At 40.8% G+C, this 16,230-nt stretch overlaps 2 protein-coding genes across 8 annotated transcripts in view; one reads left to right on the top strand and one right to left on the bottom strand.

The window, feature by feature from the left end:
* The window catches only part of Mapkapk5 (MAPK activated protein kinase 5), a 25,673-nt gene extending 13,050 nt beyond the window's left edge, over window positions 1–12,623 (bottom strand). For 4 of the 7 annotated variants that reach the window (XM_063225651.1, XM_013144823.3, XM_063225653.1 and 1 more), the window contains exons 1-5: window positions 12,445–12,623; window positions 8,117–8,190; window positions 7,216–7,291; window positions 3,494–3,583; window positions 2,774–2,869 (exon numbers count right to left, since the gene is read on the bottom strand). In XM_063225651.1, coding sequence (XP_063081721.1) covers window positions 2,774–2,869; window positions 3,494–3,583; window positions 7,216–7,291; window positions 8,117–8,190; window positions 12,445–12,480 — 372 coding nt within the window. In that variant the 5' untranslated portion in view covers window positions 12,481–12,623. Of the gene's footprint in view, window positions 1–2,773; window positions 2,870–3,493; window positions 3,584–5,087; window positions 5,197–6,226; window positions 6,325–7,215; window positions 7,292–8,116; window positions 8,191–12,444 lie in introns of all 7 variants that reach the window. The other 3 variants (XM_003462944.5, XM_005000480.4, XM_063225655.1) reach the window with 2 other exon arrangements.
* Window positions 1–16,230, top strand: part of Tmem116 (transmembrane protein 116) — a 136,572-nt gene extending 120,342 nt beyond the window's left edge. Inside the window, exons 12-13 of the transcript XR_010039627.1 lie at window positions 1,452–4,041; window positions 11,871–16,230. The gene's annotated coding sequence lies outside the window, so the exon portion shown is untranslated. The remainder of the gene's footprint in view (window positions 1–1,451; window positions 4,042–11,870) is intronic.

The raw sequence follows: 16,230 nt of genomic DNA, 5'->3' as shown, positions 1-16,230 counted from the left end.
GTTTGTATTAGCTAAATCTTAGAAACAGCCAAGATGACCATCAACCAATGAATAGATAAAGAAGATGTGGTTTTTATTTGTTTGTTTTTTAATCTGTGGGTTTTTAATACAGTGGAGTACTGCTCTGCTGTAAAGGGTGAGCTTGAGAACTGGAAGTGAATGGGTACACCTTGGGATCATACTCCTCAGTGAATAAGTCCGAAACACAGGTGTAAATATATTGTTTCTCTGGTGTGAGAAAACAAAAGTGTAATAAGGCCCAAAATGTACAACAGATATTGAGAATAGGAAGAAAATATAAAATGAGAAGGGGAACTAGGAAGAGGGAAGGGGATGGAAGGGACAAGAAAAAGAAATAGAAGGAAAAAATGGAAACAAAGCTTTTGTAAATAAGGAGAGAAAGAGGGGTTAAAGGGAGGGGAGGGGAATGGGATAAAAAGGGATGAAGATATATCATGTACAGTTACAAAATCCCTGTTATGAATGTTATCATCATGTACATCCAAAATATACCAATGAAAAAGGAAAAAATTTTTAAAAATGAAAAGCCAAAGACTAGAAGAAAATCTCTGCAAAGCATATATCTGATAAAGGACTTATATCCAAAATATATAAAGAATTGTGAAATTAAAAATAAGTAAACAATTTAAAAATAGGGAAATGGGCCAGGCGTATAGCTCAGCAGCACAGCACCTGCTTGGCAAGTGAAAGGCTGAGAATTTAATCCCCAATACCAAAAATTTTAAAAAATAGGGAAAACGTGGGGCAAGATGGTACATGCCTATAATTCTAGCACTCAGAAGGCAGAAAGATCACTATGAGTTCAAGGTCAGGCTGGGCTACACAGTAAGTTCAAGGCCAGCATGGACTTCATAGCACAACCCTGTCTTAGTGGAAAAAAAAATAATAAACTGAAAAATAGTAATGATAAAAATAGGGAAAAGGTTTAACCAGACACTTCAGCAAAGAAAATATAAAAAAGACAAAAAAGCAAATATCCTTAGTCACTAAAGAAGTGCAAGCACCAACCAGAATGATGAAATTACAAATACTGACAAACATGGAGTATAACAATGTGAAGCAACTGGAACTCTTACACATTGCTTGTAAAACCATAAAATGGTAACACTATTTTAGAAAAAGGTACTTTTTTTGAGACAGAAACTATGGCCTCCAAAACTCTGTAAATGAATGTTGCTAGTATTTTTATTCACAATACCCCAACTAAGAAACAACCCAAAATAGTCATCAGTCAGTGTGTGCAACATATATAGTTTGGCCATGTGACAGAATACTGTTGAGTAATAAAAGGATTACTGATAATTGCAGCAACACAGATAAACATGCTGATCAAAAGAAATGAAACATAAAATGTCCATGATTCTATTTTTATGAATTTGATAAGAAGCAAAATTAATAACAGAAAGCATCTTTTTTTATTTTTTTATCAGTACTGGGGATCGAACTCACGACCATGTGCTTGCAAAGCAGGCGCTTATGCCGCTGAGCTGAATCCCCAGCCCAACAGAAAGCATCTTATCAGTCGTTGCCTGGGACCAGAGGTTAGCAGGGGAGCAGACAGCAACAAGGCAGCTTGAGAAGCAACAGCAGTGTTCTGTGTCTTCACTGTGGAGGTGGTCCCATGTTTCTTAAGCCTTATCCGAGTGCACCACAAGTAGGAATACAGTAGTCTCCCTCATCTATGGAGTTTTTATGGGGGAAGTATATCTGTGATCTCATACTTTCCAACAACCAGTCAAAAATATTAAATGGAAAATCCCGGAAATAATTCATGAGTTTTAAATTGTGTGACATTCTGAGCAGCAAAATGAAATCATTCACGATCTTATACCATCCTATTCAATTACCCCTAGCTCTTGAATCATTTCTTTATCCACAATATCCACACCACATCAGCTACCCACCTATTAGTCACTTAGTACCAAGCTTGATTATCACATTAACTGTATCAGTAATACACTGCTTGTGTTCAAGTAACCTCTAGTTTACTTAATAACAGCCCAAAGCATAAAAGTAATGATGTGGACAATTCAGACATGCCAAAGAAAAGCCATAAAGAGGATCCTTTACCAGCCACAGTGGTGCACATCTATAATCCCAGCCCTCTGGAAGGTTAAGGCAGGGGCATTAAAACTTCAAGCTCAGGGCTGGGGATATAGCTCAGCAGCACAAGCACCTGCCTGGCAAGCACAAGGTTCTAGGTTCAATTCCCAGTACCAAAAAAGAAAGTTCATACTCAACTTGGGTGAATTAGCAATTTAATGGAGTCCTGCCTCAAAATTTAAAAAAAATTTTTTTTTTTCTTTTAAAAGGGCCAGGAACTTAGATTTGTGCAAAGGCCCTGGGTTCAGTCCTCAGCAGCCGCCCTCACAAAAAACCTCTTCCTTTCTTTAAGTGAAAAGGTGACAGTTTATCACAGACATGTATGCATAGGAAAAAAAATATGATACACCTAGGATTTGGTACTTTCTGTGACTTCAGGCAACCACTGGGGGTCCTGGAATGTATCCCCCACAGATAAGAGGAGACTACAGTATTTTACTGTATTTAAATCATACCTCTATTCATAATAAAATCCAATTTTAAAAGAACAGGATATCTATACAAAATGAAGCAATCAGTAGCTTTCTTAAGATGAGAAAGCCCTCTCCCATCTATGATATATGCCTACTTGCATGGCAGAATAGAAAGAACATTAATCTAGAATGGAAGCTTGATAATACACTTTAGCAGAAAGAAAGCACATGCTTACCTGAGGTGCTACATAATAAGGAGTGAACTGGGGTGTCATCAAGTCACCTTGGTCAATTTTAGCAAACCCAAAGTCACACAACTTCACCGGAGCATCCTAAACAAAACAAATGGGAGTCACTGCTCCAGAGTTGTTGGTAAACATTAAAGGAAAGTCCAGGTGTACAACAAACTACTCTGAGCTCCCACAAGCCTCTGGCTGAGATCTGAGCCTATGAATAGTATGTTGTCAGGCCTCAAGACAACGGTTCGTGCTGAACAATGGTTTTTAGTAACATAGGAAAAAGGAATTTCTACCCATTCATTTAGCCTAGCTTTATAACATAAAATCGGCTGTAAAATCAAGGTCTTAGCCTTCTGCCCCCTCACTCGATGGACCAATCACCTTTCACCAATCCTGGGTGCTACTTTATTTGAAACTGTTAAGTTTCAAAATAACGTAACAGTATATAGATTCCTACTCCTTCCCAAAGGTCCACTAAATATTTATAAGCATGAGTCCCATAAATATACATGAGTTGTCATCTAAAATTATTAATGCCAAGAGTGAGTTACAGTTTCTCTGAGCCTTTAGAAAGGAGAGGTGGAAAGAAATAAGCCACGTGCCTAATGCCTCTTTCTCCATGGACTTGGAACATCCCAAACACATACATATCCACTTCTGAGCTGTGTTAAGACTACAGCTAGCAGTACTAAAATGCAGAAAAGCAACTTTTCTCACCAAAGAGTTATCCTTGAAAAGCAGATTTTCAGGCTTGAGATCTCTGTGTGCAATGTTTAATGAATGACAGTGCTGTAGAGCCAAAGCTATCTGAAAAAGGACACAGTGGAGCAAAAGCCTCTTAAGAAAGAGCAATATTTATTTAATATTCCTTTGTAGAAAGTTCGGGATGGTTAAGAAAAAAATTCATTAAATCAATCAAAACCTTGGTCAGTTTCAATTTCAAAGCAGAAATTAAGACAGACTTGGGCACCAAGAAATAAGAGCATAGTTTGACTAAAACCTAAATCTTGTTAAACAAAAAGAAAATATGACAGTAAAACAATTCTGTCAGAATAAACTGATGATTACACCCTGTAACGAATGGGAAGAATGAAAGGCTCCCACTTTCATTCTTGGACATGTGAGAGGCACTGAAGTGAAACTGCTCAGCTGGGCAGTCTTCAGCAGGCATGTGTCTCCCAGCAGGGCAGCAGCAGGACTGCCAGGTGTGCTGGAAGAGAACTGCACTTGCTAAGGAACTGAGTGGCAGACCGCCTTCAAACCAGGTGAGCTGAGTTTTCCAACTACTGTTCTGGTTTGTTCACCTTACTTGCTGACAGTGCTGCCTGTTTGTATGGACTTGAGGGGTTTTTGTTTTATAGAAGATTATCAGAGCTTGGGGGCTGGGGATTTAGCTCAGCGGCATAAGCGCCTGCCTTGCAAGCAGGCGTGAGTTCAATCCCTGGTACCGATAAAAAGGAAAAAGAAAAAAAAAGATTATCAGAGCTTATCCTTTAGTCCTAATATATGAAAAATGAAAAACGTAACTTAAAAAATCAAATAGGATAGATCCTACTGTTCTTTAATACTCAGTATGGAATTTTCTCAGCAATTCAAATATTCATTCATCTGTAATTAATCAGGAAGGAGCCATCCAAAAATGCTTGGAAAATGCTTATGGAAAATTTGGGAAGTTTATTAGGACCTAATTGGGCTGTCCTTCCTGCTTTTCTTCATTCTGCTTGCTCGGTCTGAACACAGGTCTTGAGGCTTTAGTGTCTCACCTTTATAAGAGGTTAGCACCAGTTGGATTGCTAGCATTGAATTTACATAACAATCATTTCTACAGCAATAAAATGCGATTCAAGGTATAACTAGGAATAACCCAGAATTACAGAGATCCTAGAATACTATTAAAATCTGCAGAAATGATGTGATTCATGCAAGAAGCATCTTATATAAACTCTCACAGAACATATTTTTGTTCCATACAATTTTTCAGATGGTATCAACAGCATTTTATCTCAAAGTCCAATTACGGTGCTTAGAAGCAGCATATCAAAGATATGGAGAGTCTTATCTTCCTTTCAGTATTTATTTAAATCTTACCAGGAAACAGTTGACAATGAATTAAGAATACAGTCCTCCCCCCTCCAAAATATAAAAGGGATGACATTTGTCCTGTTAAGACATTCTTTCTGATTACATAACAAAGCAGGCAATGAGAAGTCAAATAGAGCTTTTCTTTCAAGTTTCTTTTATTCCCCCTAATGAAATTGCACTTGTTAACCAACATAGTTGGTAGTTTGATTGGTACCCGGGGTTAACTTGCCTGCTTTGTTACTTGGCTGGCTTGCTTCTCTGTAAAGTGCCGGTGCTGGCTGATTCTGTGAAATAGCTCTCCCCCTTCCATCATCTCCATTACAATTAAGAGTCGAGCCCTGTTTGAAAGCATTTGATTTTGTTAAGTTAAAAAAAAAAATCCTGAAATACAAAACTAAACTATAGAGATCTCATCTACAAAGTGTGTAACCAGCGTAATGTAGCTACTAAATAAGAACAAAAATTCTCACATTCCAAAAAAAAAAAAAAAAAGGTCCACGAATTTTTGGCTATCATTCTTTGATAAAATGCTTCCAGATTCCATCCAAATGCTTTCACCAACAGAGCAAAGTGAAAAATAATCATGGATTCCTGTTTTTAAAATTCCATTTTTTTCCAACTATAAAATTCCTACCCTCCTTTTAAGGGCTAGTCTTCCTTCATGTAGATGTGAAACACCTCACCTCCCAAGCAGGTAGCTCCCCTGCTCTGTAAAGCTCAGACTATTTTATGGCTGTCTCTCCTTGGTGCCTATCACATTGCAGTGATGATGACTTTACATCTCAATCAGCCCAATGAATTCCCTAGAGGAGACTCAAGATTGCCACCCAACATGCTTTCAAAACATTGGCAGCTAAAAGAATAATGCTGATTTCTTCCTTCCAAAGGAAAGTCAGACTAAGTAACAGAGCTTTAAGACTTTGCATAGAATAACACCCCTTTGACTAATTTGAGATAGAATCTGTTTTTTTTCTTTTTCTTTTTATCTTTTTGAGACAAGGTCTCACTAGACAGTTCAGGCTGGCCTTAAACTCACTGTGTAGCCCAGGCTGGCCTTGAACTTGGCAAGGAGCCTTCTGCCCCAGCCTCCCAAGAACTGGGATTATAGGCATGTACCACCACAACCAGCTGTAATGTTTTTATCAAGAGAAAAAGTAATCAAAATAACCAATATTTCTATGATTCTATGCTTTTACAAAGATCTCAAATTTTCCAAAAAATTCAGATTCTGTACAGAGGGAGAGGGGAAGGAGAGGAGGTAGGAAAGAGAAGGATAGGAAGAAGGCAAAGGGAAAAGACAGAAGAGGAAGACTGTGCTACGCTGTGGCCTATGTACACAGATGCTGGGGTGATCCTGTGTAGCCTTACCTGGGACTGGACTCATGAGGAAACTGTACACTGTTAGCAAACACTTCAATAATCTGAACTATATTTGGGTGTGTGGCACACATCATGTGCAGACGTACCTTAAAGAGAACAAAGGAAAGGTTTCTGTGCAAAGGGGAGGCAAACATTTTTTCTCCCACCAAAAACTGACCACACTAGATGCAAGTGATAAAAGCTTACTTCAGGAAAAAGCCGTATCTCTAAAACGGTATTTTGAAAAACCAGTATTTTCATACAGCAATTACCTCCTTGACACTCTTTCCACAAAGAAAACCTCACCAACAAATTTGCTTTCTACTGTTCTATCTACTGCCAAATGAAAATATTGGCAAATAACTTTGTTCTGCTTCTAAAAAAAAGAGTAAGTCCTTCAGCCAGGCACGGTGGAGCATGCCTGTAATCCCAGGACTTGGGAGGCTGAGGCAAAATGATCACCTTACATTCGAGGCCAGCCTGGGCTTCACACAGTGAGTTTGAGTTCAGGCTAGGCTGCACTACACAGAAAGATTCTGTCTCCAAGAAATAAAAGTAAGTCCTTCATTACATATGTTAATAGCATGTTATCACCCCATCCAGATAATTTTTTAAAAATGTGTATTTTTAATAACTAGAAATGCATTCTTGAAGAATCCTCCTGCAGCATCACTTTTTAAAAAACATTTATCTGGGCTCCCCTAAAATACTGGGTCATATTTTACCTCTACCCTTCGAGCACCATTTTCAATAAGCAAAAAAAGAAGTAAATTTGCGTATGTAAGGGTCCAAGAAGGAAACAAGACCCTACTAACTAACTAATAGTTCCATGGTGAAGATGTAGCACTACTCTGTAATGAAAACATGAATAGAGACAAGGGGAAAGTATATGCATAAAATTATTTATGCATGTCTGTATTCTCTCTAGGAATCTGCCTTAAAAAGAAAAGTCTTACACATTTCAAATATAGACAAGATAAGGCAATAAAGAACAATACCTCGTTTCTAGCTTTTGGACGATCAAGAAGAATTTTTAGTGCAAACCGTTCTTGGGTAGATTTCTTCACACAGACTCTAGATTTGGAGGGAAAAAATTAATCAGCAATCATCTATGAAAATTAATTAGTGAAAGTTAATTGCAGAAGTCTGTTCCTTGAGAACTATACTTCTAATCAAAGATACATCCAGGTGCCTTAGAACAAACCTGCCCCTTGGGCAGCAGATGGTAAGGCAGAGAAGCATCTCACTCCTCTTCCCAGCTATCCATGCTCAGGTCTCTGCTCCTGAGTAGGTGACAGGAACTCACAACAAGCCAATGAAGAAACAGCCTCTGCTGGCTAAAGAAAACTCTCATGGTAGCTTCAACATTTTAAATAAGTCATATACTTGATCACTTAGCTATGGTCAGGGATATATAAGAAAAAAACTTAAAAAAAAAAAAAAACCTAACATAAAAACTCTAGTAGGAGTCAGGGGTGTGTAATTCAGTGGCAGAGCATATGCTTAGAAGGCATGAGGTCTTGGGTTCAATTCCCAGCACCAAAACAAAAACAAAAAAAAAAAAAAATTTCTACGTATTAAATTACAGCAATTTCTAGGGCTGGGGATTTAGCTCAGCGGCATAAGCGCCTGCCTTGCAAGCACGTGGTCATGAGTTCGATCCCCAGTACCAATAAAAAATAAATAAATAAATAAATAAACAAATAAACAAATAAATAAATAAAAATTAAAATACCACATTTTTTTACAATGGAACATTACTCAGAAAAGAAAAAAATTACAGCAATGTCTCAAATGTGTCATACTTCTAATTCAACTGTTGATGCCTCTAATTCAAAATACATCTCCAATGGTTTGTCTCAGAGCAATTTTGTTACAGTTCTCATATGGGTCTCTTACCTAACTGGACCACTAATTCCAGCTCCCAGCTTCTGAGTCCAGTTGATACTGTATTCTTCTAAAATGGAGGTTTCCTATTAAAATAAGTAGAGGGAGAAAATGATTCCCCAATTAAAAATTAACAACTTGTTTTCGCATCCCCATAATCTGAATAACATCCAAGTATATTGGCCTTTACAGAACAGCAGCATATATGTGACCAATCTTTTGAGAATGTCAGAAAAATATACCTGACTACTGCAGCAAAGAAGTATTTAATAGTAACTGGGTTTTACTTACTTACTGTGCTGGGGACTGACCTCAGGGCCTTATACATGCTAGGCAAGTGCTTCATCATTGAGCTCAGTTTTACTGCATTTTAAATGAATATCTTCCCTGTAGATCCTCAAAGATGCACTAAGATAGTCTTGGGGTTGTTTTTTTTTTTTTAAGATAGTATTAGTAAAATGGCAACTGTCCCCAAACTGGCCTATAAAGTCAGTGTCATCTCCATCAAATCCCAGGATGAGTTTTGCTTGCTTTTTGTTTTGTTCTGGCAGTACTGAAAACACAATCTAGGGATGCTCTACCAATGACCTACATCTTCAGTCCCCTTTCTTTTTTTTTTTTTTTTTTTTTTTTTTATCGGTACCAGGGATCGAACTCATGGCTGCCTGCTTGCAAGGCAGGCGCTTATGCCGCTGAGCTAAATCCCCAGCCCCCTTCAGTCCCCTTTCTTGAGACAGAGTATCCTAAATTCCCCAGGCTAGCCTCGAATTTACAATCCTCTTGCTTCAACTATCAAGTACACCTGAGATTACAGGCATGCACGACCATACCAAGACCATTGGACTTTTGGGGGAGAAATTGACAAATTGCTACTAAAACTTATTTAGAAATACCAAAAAACCCAATAGCCTACACAGTTTGAAAATAATGTCAAACTGCTACTCACACTACCCAGTTTGAAAACTTACTATAATGTTTTTGGTAACCAAATGTGGTATTGGCAGGACAGTCATACTGATCAATGAAACAGAATTGAGAAAAAATAAAATAAACTGGTTGTTAGCAAAAATGCCAAAACTAATTCTATGTGCAAAAGACAGTCTTTTAACAGATGTTCCTGGAATAACCAGATATCCACGTTTAAAAAAAAAAAAAGTTTGGCAGATAGAGCTATGAGTATAGCTCAGTGCTTCCTAACCTGCATGAAGCCCAGGGTTCAGAACCCAGTGAGAGAGAGTAAGAAGCAGACAGACAAACAGAGAAAAAAGAGATCGAATGACCTGGGACTAAGCAAAGATTTCCTAACTAGCTAGAAAAGTGCACAAATGCACACAAGAAGAAAATATGCTAAGTGAAATTTATAGAAATTTGCTCTTCAAAAGACAATATTAAAAAGTGGTAATATTAAAAAAAAAAACGTAGTAACTAACCCAGTGCAGCGGCACACACTTGTAATCCCAGTACCTGGGAGGGAGGCTGAGTCAGAAGAATTCCAAGTTAGAGTCCCACTTGGGCAAATTAGCAAGACCTTACCTCAAAGACCAAAAGGGTAGCAGATGGAGAAGGAAAGGCCCTTAGGTCCTGGGATATAGCTCCTGGGAGACAGTACGTAATTGTCTCCCTGGCAAACACAAGCTCCTGAGTTCAATTCCCCAATTCCTAGTACCAAAAAAAAAAAGATGAACTATCAGTTCAAACATATAATCTTCAGCCCTCATAGAAATTTTGGGATGGAGACTTAGCTCAGCAGCATAAGCACCTGCCTGGGAAGTGTGAGGTCGCTCCCTGGTAGCAAAAAAAAAAAAAAAGGAAAGGTCCTGGGTTCAATCCCAGCACCAAAAAAAAAAAAAAAAAAAAAAAGATAAGGCTAAGGCAGAAGTACTGGGAGATCAGGATCAAAAAACAAAAAAGTGGTAACGTAAGCCACAGATGTATGTGCCAATCATGCTTCTGTTAAGTGACTTTTATTCAGAGTTTACAAAGAATTCTTAAAACTCAGTAAGACAAAAAAAATCCATCCCAGTACTTGGGAGGCTGAGGCAAGAGGATCACTGCCTATGCAGCAAAGTGAGTTCAAAACCTGCCTGCACTGCATGCATAGTAAAACCTTGTCTCAAGAAAAAAAAAAAAAATACTATGGGGTAATCCTCTTATTTCCTTTCATAGATAGAAAACTAAGGAATGGAGAAGTAAAGTAATTTACATAAGGACAGAATAAATGGCAAGGCTGAGAGGTTTTTCTTTTTTTGGGTTTTTGTTTTGTTTTGTTTTGTTTTGTTTGTTTTTTTTGGCTAGTTGATTGGTTGGTTGAGTTTTTTTTCCAAAACAGGGTCTTCTTATGTAGTTTGGCTAGCTTTGAACTGTGTAGCCCAGGCTGGACTCAAACTTGTGATGATTGTTCTCCTGCAGCCTCCCAAGTACTGGAATGCAGGCATGCACAACTATGTGCAGCTAAGGTTGAGATTTCAAGCCCATGAGTTCACTGAGAAACTATTAACCACTAAAATCACCTCCTAATTTGCATTTTTGTTCACTGTAACTATGCCCCTCTTCCGCCCAGCTCTCCCACTGCTCTCCCTTCTAAGGACCTACAAGCTCCTAAATGCTGTTGTCCATTATTTCTCTTTAATATTATTCACCTTGACCCACTGTGTTCCAACCATCTTGCTCTTTCTACATTATACTAGGTTTGCTTTGTTTTCAGAGCCTTTATAGTTGCTTTACCGACTGCCTACAAAATTCTTCAGACAGTGGTGGCTTGCCCCCTCCTGTCCTTCACAGCCCTACACCAATGTCATCTTCTTAGAACTTCTCTGACTACCCTAGTTAAAATACCAGTACTCACCCTTTCTGTATTAATTTATAATCACCTGGCAATGTTTATTACCTAATTCCACCATCTCTCACTTTTTCACCACTTGTGCCTAAAAGGGCACCTGTCATGAATCAGATACCTGAACTTAAAAATCTGCCACATAAGCTCTGATTCATATTCATATAACTTCAAGCAGCAGATTATGATAAAATCTAAAAAGAAAAAAATGCACATGCCAAAGAACCTTTATATTTGTTATTTAAAACTTGATCTTGGGGCTGGGGATTTAGCTCAGTGGCATAAGCACCTGCCTTGCAAGCAGGCGGTCATGAGTTCAATCCCCGGTACCGATAAAAATGAAAAAGACAAAAAAAATTAAACAAAAAACAAAAAACTTGATCTTCCTACTGGGGATGTAGCTTAGTGACAGAGGGCTTATCTGGTATGTGCAAAACTGTGGTTCAATACCCAGGACTTAGACACACATACACACACACACACACACACACACACACACCCTTTCTTACTGTGTATGTTTTATGGTGATGCCAACTTTAAAATGCTAACTTTCTTTGGAATTTTTGTAACTATAATATACCACCTCAAAACCTGTTACAAGTGTAAGCTCTTAGTTATTCATAATAGTGATTGTACAGTGAAGTATCTTGAAGAGGAAAATAAGCCCAAGCTGCCAACAGATACTTGTCCATCAAGGGAAAATGAAATTCTTAAATGCAATGCGTTCATTTAACACTGTAAAATAAGTAATTAATACCTCAAATGTTAAAATTCAGTGTTGAAAATACATAATTCTAATTTTGTAGCTACAGTTAGCAAGCTAGATAACTCACTGTACAAAATTAGTTAAAAGGAAGTTAAAAATAGGTTTTAGAAGACGTCATTTTATTTGGGTCATTCTGAACACATATATTTGCTTTTCTCTTGGATCAGTAAATCACAAGACACTCAGCTCTTCCTGCATATACTCAATGCTCCCAAAGAGGACAGAGAAAAGAACACAAGAAAGAACAACATTCTCCAAACGACACGTTCTCCTGAAACTGCGGATTTCCAGGCAGTTGATGGTTCAAATACATTGGTAGGGATGGGTAAAGCCACTGTTGGAAATGCTGCTGCAGCAGACTGTCCTAGGCAAGTACTGGAGGCACTTGCGGAGCAATGGAAACCTTTGAGTAGTTGGCCCTCTTCGTCCATTCTTAGCAGGTGTATTAACACCACTCACGTTCGTTCCAGCTATGAGCGCAAATCAGAATAAACAGGAGAGCGAGAAAGCGTCGGTCACTACACAGGCACACACAGACGCGCGCACACACACGCACACACACACACAGACACACACACACAGACACACACCAACCCTTTCGAAACTGGGTCTTTGGAATCCCGGAGAACGAAACGCAGGTGTGCTGGAACTTCTCGGTCCAATTTTTCTCGTATTCTGAGGCTGCAGCCCGGAGGAACGAGATAGGACAAAGCAGGAGAGACGGTGACATTCTCCCCTTACCTTGATGGCTTTGTCCATGTCGTTCTCCTCCGACATGCTCCGCGAGGCCCCTACAGCCAAGAGCGCCGCAGGTTGTGCAGCTGCACGGTCCCCTAGCAGCCGAGGGGGCAAAGGGCTCGGAGAACGGGCCCCTGGACCTCGGGAAGACGGGCAGCAGCCGCCACTAGCGACAGGCGGGGAAGAGGGCCCCGGCGCCAGATCGGCTTCGGGGGGCGGCTCTAAGCCGGCGGCGGAGGCGGCGGCGGCGGCAGCCCCTGGGGACAAACCTTTGTGCTGGACCCCGCGCGGTCGCCTCCCGGCCTCATCCCCGGCCGGGGAGGCAGGCTCCCGCGGCAGGGCGAGGCGGGGAGGGCCTCGGCCCGGAGGCTTGTGCGGGGGCCCCGCTGGGCCGCCACTTAGACCCGGGCTCGCCAGGGCCTGAGAAGTATTCTGCGCTTCCGCCTCCGACGCCGACACCGTCGTGAAGCCGAAGCCGAGCCCGCCGCCGCCCCCGCCGCCACTACTGCTCCGGCCGCCGCTTCAGCGCCACACATCGCCGGGACACCCGCGCCGGGCAGCCGCGCCGGCCACCCGCCCGCGCTGTACCCGGCTGGAACTCCGGGCAGCCGCTCCAGCTGCCCAGCCCCGCTACTCCACGGCTCCACACGCCCCTCGCCACAGTCCTCCAGTGCTTCCGCGCCGCCCCCGAGCCGTGCGATTGCTCCGCAGGCGCCCGCCTAGGCCTCCCCGAGACCGCCCGCGAGCCATATAGGCCCCCGGGCCTTCGGTTGCACTGGCGCTGAGCTAATGACGTAGGAGGCGGCCTGATTAGGCAGGGCCACTGGAGGTCGCCGCAGGACGCGAGTGACTGCGCCTGCGTTGTACTTGCGTTGCGGAGATTTACACCTCCACGAGCACCCGCTGGAAACGACCTGTGCGGGCCGGTGGGTGATACAGAAGAGGGGAAGTGAGATCCGCGAGGGTGCTGCCGTAGGGGAAAGGAATTGTCTGTTTCTTGAAGCTCTACAGGATAGGCTTTTTGCGCTGTGGAGTATGTTCTCATCCCTCGTCTGTAGATTTGGTAACCGAGGCTTAGAGGGCTTGTTACCGAACTTTCAAGACCAAATACTGGGTTTCAGGGGTCCCAACAGATCATTTTCGGCCACCCGTCCTAAAACGCTAGCCAAGGAGTTGAGCATTACCGTTAGGCAGAAAAGGAGCTTTAATCAGTTTGGCCTACGTTGGGAAGGACCGATAAAAGGTTCACGGTCCCTTCTCTGAGATGCAGACCGAAACTTAGAAAAGAACAAAGACAAGGGCAAAGAATTTGCAAGGCTGTCGGGGTAGATAACCCTGGTCAAGCCGCAGTCTCACTGTTTTCTCGAACTGGTTCTGTGAAGATGACCGGAGATCTTTATGGGGTAAAGTAACTGTTCCCATGAGAGTTTGTTTCCAAGGAGTTTGAATGAGGAAGTTATGAAAACTGGCAAGTGAAGTCGGGCATGGCCCAATGAGGCCGGCGGATCACCTTGAGTTCAAGGCCAGTCGAAACTACACAACAAGATGCTGGCTCAAAAAAAAAAAAAAAAAAAAAAAAAAAAAAGGGTGTGGTGGGGATTTAGCTTAGTGGCATAAGTGCAAGGTCGTGAGTTCGAACCCCGGTACCAAAAAAAAAAAAAAAAATACTGGCAAGTGAATGTTCCTTCCAGTGTTACTGTCCTCATGTAACTGGCACTGAAAAATGAAACTTTAAAAGTTAGATTTTTTTTTCTGGTAAAAATAAGTAAGTTTTCCAAAATTCCTTCTACCAAACCAACACCCCCTCCTTCCCTCAATCCAGATAAAATGACAGAATATACAGACACCAGCCCCAGAAAGCAGAGCCCCAGTGGTTGGAAATGATAAAGCAGGCATGGAGATCTGCATTGCCTGTGCTCCACCTCCTCTCTGTTCCTAACAATAGAAGACCCTTACCCACCTGTTCATGGGAAGGTGGTGATTTGAGCCTAAGGGACTCCTCCATCTCCTTGGAACTAGCTTTGTATAAATCCTATTTCCTTTTTATCAAAATAACTGGCCTCCTTTGATTTGGTCAGCACCAAGCAAGTGAACTTGTAGGGGTTCTGCAAGCAAAGGGAAAATAAAGGAACACACACACCAAGGGTCAGCAAAATGGCTGCCACCCAGCCAAAAACAAACAGCTTTTATTGAGATAAAGAACAAAGAAACTCTTACTGCACATGCTTAGATTATATAACTTGTTTGCTTCTTGTCCTTTTGGCACCTCATGATTTTATCTTGGGGTGGCAGAATGTTTCAAGGCCTGCACCTTCTACCAAGACACTGTCAACCAGATGTGTCCAGGAAAAATGGAGTCAGTGTGGCCTCTCTACATGAACCTAGACATATGAACCTTAGAGGCTGATAACACTCAAGTTTTGAAGGGGATGAGGTGGGTCATGTAAATTTAAGACTAATAACTGCTCCTTCAGTAACTAAGATGCTTGTATTCAGAGCTGAGAAGCGATCTGAGGAAAAATTTTAAGTTTCATATTTAGTATGTTGGAAGATTCATGAGTCCAAACTTTAATCAAGGTACATGGAATTGTTATAACACATGCTAAAAGACATATAAAGTGAAGGCAGAGATGGCAAGCTTTATCTTGCCTTCAGTTTCCCGTTGGACACCTGCAGACAGGCTTAACCCATTTGCACGAAGCCAAAAACTGGTCAAGATAGAAGCCCAGCCCATCCCCACCTGTTTGGGGTGTTGTGGTTTTGGTTTGTGTGCTTTTAAAGACGATCTTGCTATGTAGCCAGGCTAACATCAAACTTTGAATCCTCTTGCCTCAGTCTCCCAAGTCCTGGGATTACAGTCATGCACGACATCACCTCTTGATAGTTCTTCATCACTTGTTGACTGAGACAAGTGATGTTTACACAAGCACATGTAAACTAGGCCTGCTAGACACCGAGGGGACAATAGTCAAGACACAGTACTTACTTGTAGATCTTCAGGAACAGGAAGCAGTTAATACACAGGGAGGAAGAGTGTGATGTTAAAAAGAAAATGAACGGGGCACTGGTGTAAGAATAGCTGAATGCTGTATGATAGTATCAAGTTTGAGGGTATAGGCAACTACTTTGAAGGCAATAAGATTCACTATGATGCCCATTCTGGTTTGACTATTATCTCCTTTGGAAGTCCTGTAATGTTTACAATGTTTAAGTTTTATTGGTCTTGTTCTCTACTGTTTTGTTCAACTTTATAATACCTAATGAGATAGACAATTCTTTTTAAGGAAGCAAGAGGCATTATGGTAATCACTGTTGATAACCTTGTACTCTGTTTTTACATCATGTGCTATGTCTATCCTTGGTTTTGACTGACAGCTTTGTTTTGCCATATTTGACTGTATTCTCTTCCAAAAAAAAAAGTAATAAGAACTAAGGAGTAATAAAACCCAAAATGTGTAAATTTTGTTGTAAAAAAGAGAGGGAAAAAAAGTGCTCTAAAGGATACAACTGCAAGTGTGTTTAGGGGTGTTAAATAGCTGACCATATTAATGTTTTTGGTTGGATCATTGAACACAACTGTTTGCAGTCTCTCTGTTTGAATGTTCACTTTGTGTGCTTTGATACTGTGACTTGAGCAACTATCTCTAGGATGATAATGTGTAATATATTGACTGGTGATTTCTTAGTTTTTTGTTTTTTTGTAGTTCTGTATTACTTGTACCCTTACACCACTTTGTTTTGTTTTGTTTTTTCTCTTTTCCCTTTTAAATAAAATTTAAAAAAAAAGAA

This window comes from Cavia porcellus, unplaced genomic scaffold, assembly GCF_034190915.1.
Source record: "Cavia porcellus strain 051 isolate PalLab524CR breed Dunkin Hartley unplaced genomic scaffold, mCavPor4.1 scaffold_16, whole genome shotgun sequence".
NCBI classification, from domain to species: domain Eukaryota; kingdom Metazoa; phylum Chordata; class Mammalia; order Rodentia; family Caviidae; genus Cavia; species Cavia porcellus.
Note: the sequence above shows the minus strand (reverse complement) of the source record. Positions and strands in the feature narration are given on the sequence as shown.